This window comes from Pinus tabuliformis, chromosome 8 (genome assembly GCF_031772625.1).
Source record: "Pinus tabuliformis cultivar Carrire ecotype Pingquan chromosome 8, CPIR1, whole genome shotgun sequence".
NCBI classification, from domain to species: Eukaryota; Viridiplantae; Streptophyta; class Pinopsida; order Pinales; family Pinaceae; genus Pinus; species Pinus tabuliformis.
Genome location: NC_142294.1, coordinates 1,250,009,563 through 1,250,016,373, shown reverse-complemented (window position 1 = coordinate 1,250,016,373; position 6,811 = coordinate 1,250,009,563). Strand labels below are relative to the sequence as shown.

At 35.5% G+C, this 6,811-nt stretch overlaps 1 protein-coding gene across 1 annotated transcript; it reads right to left on the bottom strand.

Moving 5' to 3' along the window:
- Window positions 1-6,006: 6,006 nt before the first annotated feature.
- On the bottom strand, window positions 6,007-6,366 carry LOC149239909 (uncharacterized). Its single transcript, XM_089370003.1, has one exon. The coding sequence runs from the start codon at window positions 6,364-6,366 to the stop codon at window positions 6,007-6,009; it is 360 nt and encodes a 119-aa protein (XP_089226129.1).
- Window positions 6,367-6,811: the final 445 nt, after the last annotated feature.

Here is a 6,811-nt window from a genome sequence, read left to right as displayed (position 1 = left end):
ACATCCACTTCTCAAGATCAATGATTTGGTGTATTGGTTCTAGCATCCTAAGTGCTTCATCATGCTCAATCTCAAATAAAAAACCACTAGGTATGTGTCAAAGAAGAAGATGCCTAAAATACTACATTTACAAGAAGTATTTGTAAACTGCACTAACTAAAATTATGAAACTAATGGTGTATTATGTTGATATTTAGATTCATTTCTTATAGTATATTTGACTCATATATATATTTTTTATAGAGGAGGTGCATATCTCACATCTAATATAGGTGATATAGATAATAAAAAGAATCAGATATTGTCTAACTTTAACAAATGTAAGATTTCTCAACAACCATTGTTATATTTGGGTATATTTGTGTTATCTGGTGTGTGGAGAGGTATTCTAGACAAACCCTCTATATATAGAGGCTATCATAAAATAGTCAATTTACACAAATGTTAATCACATTAGGATACATTTTGGGGGGGAAATGGTACCAATGGAAGTTCATATCAACATTTTCAGTGGTATTTTGACCACTGCACACCATGACAACAAGATTTTTTTTTATTATTATTGGGAGGAGAATCAACGTAAGGAATATTTTAGGATAAAATGAAATACCAATTAAGAATCAAATGTCACCTTACAAAACTTGAAGTCACCTTCCAAATAGGAGATAAATTCATGTTGATATACCATGGGAGGAGTGTCGATGTACAAATATTAATCCATTTTTCTATCATTTGAAAATGTTTTATGGGGGGGGTCTTACACTAGCCTTTATATATGAAACATTGTTCCCTAGTATGAGCTCTTAGAAAGTTAAATCACTATTTGGTGGGAAATAAAATCACTGTCCACATAAATCCTTGGCCATCACAATATTTATAGGCCTAAAGTAAGTTTCAACAAAATAAACATAACATGTGGATGGGGTTCTTATAATAGTTTTATCTAGTAATTATGTAGAACAAGCGAGTCATAGATAAGCTAATACACTTACCACCAAGGCCACCAACAACCAATATTATATCTTTCAGAACTCTTATGCACATAGATTCATTTACCCGCAATCCATAAAAAAAATGCGTACACAAAATATGAAGAATTCAATAAGGTGTCTTATTAGTTAGAAGGCCAAATTCTTATAAGAAAGGGTAACAACGATGCTCACTATCATATCTAGAATGGCTTACTCTAGAAGACGGGAAAGCTCTATGTCCCTAAAGGTTAATGATTTCAATTTATTAAAGGGGTTCAAACCTCCAAGGTTGCAAGATTTGTTTTTGTTATAAAGAAAGTTCCAAACTTACAAATGTATGTGATGTGGCCCATAATTGAAGAAGATGTAAGAAAATATAATAGATGATGCATACTTTGTTTTATCAAAAAGCTAGTTAATAAAATATAATTCCTTTCCATGCCTTACTTGAACACACATGTTGGAAAGTAGTTCCATTTATCTTGTGGGTAGTTTACAAAAAAAACATATTGTAAAAGACTACTCATTTGTGATAGTCGATAGATTCATCGAAATATTCACTCTAAAGTATTCTCAAAAGATCACAAAAGTACAAGAAGTAGTGAACACATTGTTTGAATAGGACTAGGTTAAATATAACATATCAAGGAGCATCAACAAGTTAATGGTTAATAGAGTTCTAAGTTTATTTTGGAATATTATTTAGAAGAGGACGTATAGTATGGTCAAGAGAGCTACAATATTCCATCTATAGATAGAAGGGAAAACTGAATTAGTCAACATGATCTTGGTCTAGCTTTTAAGGGATTATAATCAGAAGTATTTGAATACCTAGGATGAAATTTTGATTCATATTTAACATGATTATAGCAAATAAATTCATGCTACTGCTCATCAAATCCCTTTTGAAACTCGTTTTGAGTATTTTTATCCTTCACCTTTCAATGTTATATATGTATATGTAGAAGTAGTGAGGATATGCATCACAAGAAAAGCATTGAAAGTAGCAAAATTTAGTCAAATAATTTACCCAAATCCATTTATAAGTACATGAGACACTCCAGAAGTCATGGGAAAGGTACAGGGATTAACATGAATAATATATAATAGAGAAATCATTCAAAATGCGAGATACCATTTAGTTATAGCCAAACAAGGAAAGAATATAAGGCCCCATAAGAATATTAAAAACTGACAATATGAACATTTTGAGTACTATGGGAGATGTCATATAATGCCTACAAACTCACTCTACCCCAGACATCAAAATTTACTTAGTAGTGAATGTGGACAATTTAAAACTCTGTAATATTTCCTTGTTGGATCAGAATAATGAGTAGGTTCAACCTGCCATAGAGGACTTAGCAACAAATTTGAGGATAGAATTGATAGAAGGTATAATTTTGTAGAAGAATTATAGAAGTACAAGGAAGGGGCATAATAACCTTTGGAAATTTTTATTGAAAGGAAAACTTCAAGGGAATGAAAATTTATACCCCGGGGAGAAAAGAGAAGAAAATTTTTTGAACCTCATTAAACAAAGCTTTTGGGGACCATTAGCATCCCTAAATATAGAGATATGATTCATATATATGACAATTTGGGAAATTGGAGTATAAAACCTTTTGGGGCCATTTTGAGAGACCAAATGGAATTTTTGGGTTGCTAGGATTATATCTTGTGCACGCACCACTTATATTGATCTACACATTGATGCCTTTCCAGCTATTTAAAAATAAATTGAAGTGAAGTTCATATCCTAAATGTATACCCTACTAGAAGTTGACCAACCTTGTTGAACACCATGGTATGATTGATTCCATATTATCCCCCTTTTGATAGACAATTGGGGTTGTTTGAAAATGGATAGTTGTAGCAATTAATCTTATTTTCCTTAACCTTGATATTTTCTTATGAAAGTTATTTAAATTCTTTACATTCTTTGATTTGATATTTTCATCAAACAATATCAAGAAAAGTAATAGCAACAATAGAGGACACAAATATTATGATCTAATCCAGGGAAAAATTCCTCCAAGGGGAAAACCAAAACCCTCTTCTATTCTTTGGATCTACTACAAATGAGATACAAAGACCCAAACCCTAGACCAAGTTCTTCTCCTAGTACAAAGTCAACTCTTCCTTAATTCCTTCGTCTTTTTTGCACCAAACTGCTACACAATGCAACTTCAACTTGTCAACTTTGATACTTCTACACGACTTGCAACTTTGACCCTGCAATTTTAGCCTTGCAACTTCCATTGAAACCTTAGACCAACTTCCTCTTGATACCATGTTAGAGCAAGACACCTTCTCCTAAATACAAGGATGTCTGGACATAGTATCTTTCCTACTAGCTACAAGATCTCGCACTTCGTCCTACTACAACTTGGGATTGCAACTTTGGTCTTTTCGTGCAGCCCAAAAACCTTAGAATTTCACACGTGTGAGAAATATAGAGCCTAAAACAAGCTAGTTTCTTCTCTGAGACCTTTACTCTAATTTTTTAGCTTCTCCAAGGCCTTTGCTCTCATTTTTTAGCTTCTTCTAGCTACATATCAAACTTATTCTTATGATATCAAAATTGTGTGTGAGTGTGTCCCAAATGAGGCTAAGTTTCTCTTTTATATATCTTTCTCAAGGGGTCGAACTCCCTCCTTTAGGCTGATTTACAACTATTAGGGTTGACTTGTACTTTCAAAGTTTCTTGGACTTTCTACACTAAAAAATATTTCTTTTTAAAATTACACTTATCCCAGAAGGCTATTCTAAACATTATGTTGACTCCTTTAACTCATGAAAGTAAATCATAACACATAACAAACCCTAGAAGCATCAAGAAAATGCTTTGACCTAGAAGACCATAAAAATGAGCATGAATCCCATGCTTTAATAATAATATTTTTTATCTTCTTCTCTTGTTTATTTCATATAATACATATTCAAATGATTACAACAATTATGAATACTGAAACTCATTAAATTTCTAAAAACCCCCTCTTAACTAGGGACGTATTCATAATTGTATAACTAGTATAACATCATATCATCCCGACCAACACTTTTGGTGAGGCCTAGCTAGAAAATATCTTCTTTAATCAAGAACATTATGTTATGAGGGTTTATGTGTGATACAAAAATACCTCTACAAGGTATGTACTCCATTCAGATGTCTACAAGGTATGTATTCTTAGAAATAGCTTATCTTGGATCTCAATTCCCAAGTCCTAAAAGAATATCAATCCTCTTTGACCACTCTTCTCTTTTGTACTTGTCACATGCTCAAATAGTGTCTGTATCTTTCCTTATTTGGATGTTTTATCCTCAAAGAAACCACATATTCTTTTTCAATCCTCTATGATTCTCTTTTCATCACTTGAAGAGGAGAATGTGTTAGCCTTCTTCTGTATAATAAATCCAAAATAAATAAATTAATTAAATATTCCAAGTTAGGAATTTGTGCCTAACTCTTGGGTTGTTCCTCTAAGATAGGAGTTAGTTCAGGTAACTCCTATATTGGTGTGTGTCTGGTGAGAAATTATCTCAACCAAAGGTGTCTAAGATAGAACGCACTATCTTGAGACCAATATCTCTCATCTATTTATTTGTAACACTATATTCAATTATTTGAGAGTAATGTGTAATGAGAGAGAATACGTGAGGCTTCAGCCTTTTTCCGCCAATATTTTGTCTCTGGTTTTTATGTGTAGTTTTTCTGTAATTTGTCTGAGTTAATCTCATTTTCAATATGTGGTATCAGAGCTATATGAGCCTGTGAGGGAAATAGGAGAATAATATCACCGTCGCCATCACCATTTTGAATTTGAGTTGAAGGATTTGGTGGAAGATCGTCCAGCCTAAAATTACTTTTGATAGGCTGAGTACGCTGAAACGTTGTTGGACAAAGGTTGTGCGTAAGGTTTGCATTGTGATTCTGTGCATTCTTGGCGTCCTTGGGGATTTCAAATTTGTCTTCTTCTTGCTCCAGCCATCCCCGATGCCACCCAAGGTTGAAATTAAAGGTGCGGCAGTTGGCGTGATACTTCTTCCGCTGGTTGAGGATATGGAGGGACAAAGAAATGAATTCTTATAAAGATAGAGCGAAGCTGCGACAGCGGGATTACAGAGAATGCTATTCATTTTCGATTCATTCAAATTGCAGCGGCGTTCCCGAGTTTAGCGATTACAGCCACAAGTAACAGAAAGGTAATGCGTGAAGAGAATAGCACTTTCAATCTAATTAAAGCTCAGCCTTGCATTGGAAATTAAGACCCTATTAAGCAAAGCACATGCAGTGCAGTGAGATGTCGATATTGTGTGGATCATATCTGTATGAAGATCTTTGATTCTTTTGTGATTAGTGCCAATGGTGGAGACCTGATACTTCATCTGTTACCAGCAATGTGAGCAAACCATAGTCTGAGTGTGCTCCAGCACCATATATTCCTAGTTCTGGCTTAGATATTTCATCCACATAATGTAGAAGCCGCAATATAGTAATTGGTTCCTTAAGAATCTGTGGTTTGTCAAAGAAATCTACTCGATGATGATGTTGTTGTACCCAATGTATTTCGCCTGATGAAGTTGTATGCATACAGTTTGATTAGTCCAAATAGTAAAGAAAGAGAAAGTATGGTTGAATTTACTAGATATTCTTTGGCAGTTGGCCTTTTTGGAGAAGAGAAAGAGTATGGTAGCCAGCATCCATGAGATCAGCAATATTATGCAAAGAACGTTCTTCAGACGTTGTCATGAAAATGGCACGTGCATCTCCCTTCTTTACATGTCTGGCAGCTAAACTAAGAGGCAAGTCTCCTGAATTCAAAGCCCTCAGAATGCTCCGATAAAGGGATAGAACAACAGGTTTGTTGCGTGCAAGATCTTCTGTCGTTGCCCATATTATTCCTTTTGCCATTTGTACTATATTCCTTTCGTTCTTATAGCAGTCCACTAGCGGCTTCCTGCTGTTTACTTCTTGCTGACTGATTACTCGCCCCAGCCCCCCACGAAATGATATGGTATGGTCCGCTTCTTCTTAAGAACCAGGAATGACCCGAACATGGCGTAGAGGACCCCATTGTGCCAGAGCCTTCTTCTGTATAACAATTCGATAACTGTCTCCAGATTGAGTCTCAAACCGAGGATCAACCTTCCACTGTGTCTGACTTCCAAGATTTTTCTCTGCAGGCTCCACGTCTAATAGACTGTCTGCAGCAGACGATGATCCATAAAGAATACGCTTTTCTGCTGCTCTATCTCTATAAACTGATTGGGGAGTTTCACAAAACCTACGTTTTGTTCCAGCCTTTGGTCCATAAGAGCCTAACGCAGATGCATCTGTTTTGAAAGGAGTTGAAACTGTACTAGCCTCCGAAACCACGCTTGGTCCAGCCATTGACGATCCAGATAGTGCAGTTCCAGTAGATCCTGAAAAGTTCACATCTGTTCTCACCACTCCTCAGCTTCATTATCATCATCAGAACTATGAGATGGGCGATCCCTATATGATTCATTGAGAGACCTGAAAGAGGCCATTGAGGCCGGATTGAGAACCAACTCGGGATCCAGAGGTTCACTGTGAAGGAGCAAAAGATTCCTAAACTCTTCCTCCAAACGAACCATTGCAATCTGCAATACATTCTGTGCCTTATGAACATCGGCCTGGGGTAGCAACACATCCAAATGGAGTAATCTTTTTAAAGGTTTTACGCTTGGGAAATTGGGCATTTCCAAAACGTGAGTTTACAACCTTTTACTTATATTTTTCTTAAGCCCTATGCACAAAAAAGGATGAGTGGTGTAATGTGAAGCAGAGTTTTTATTATGTTTGAGTTTTAAGT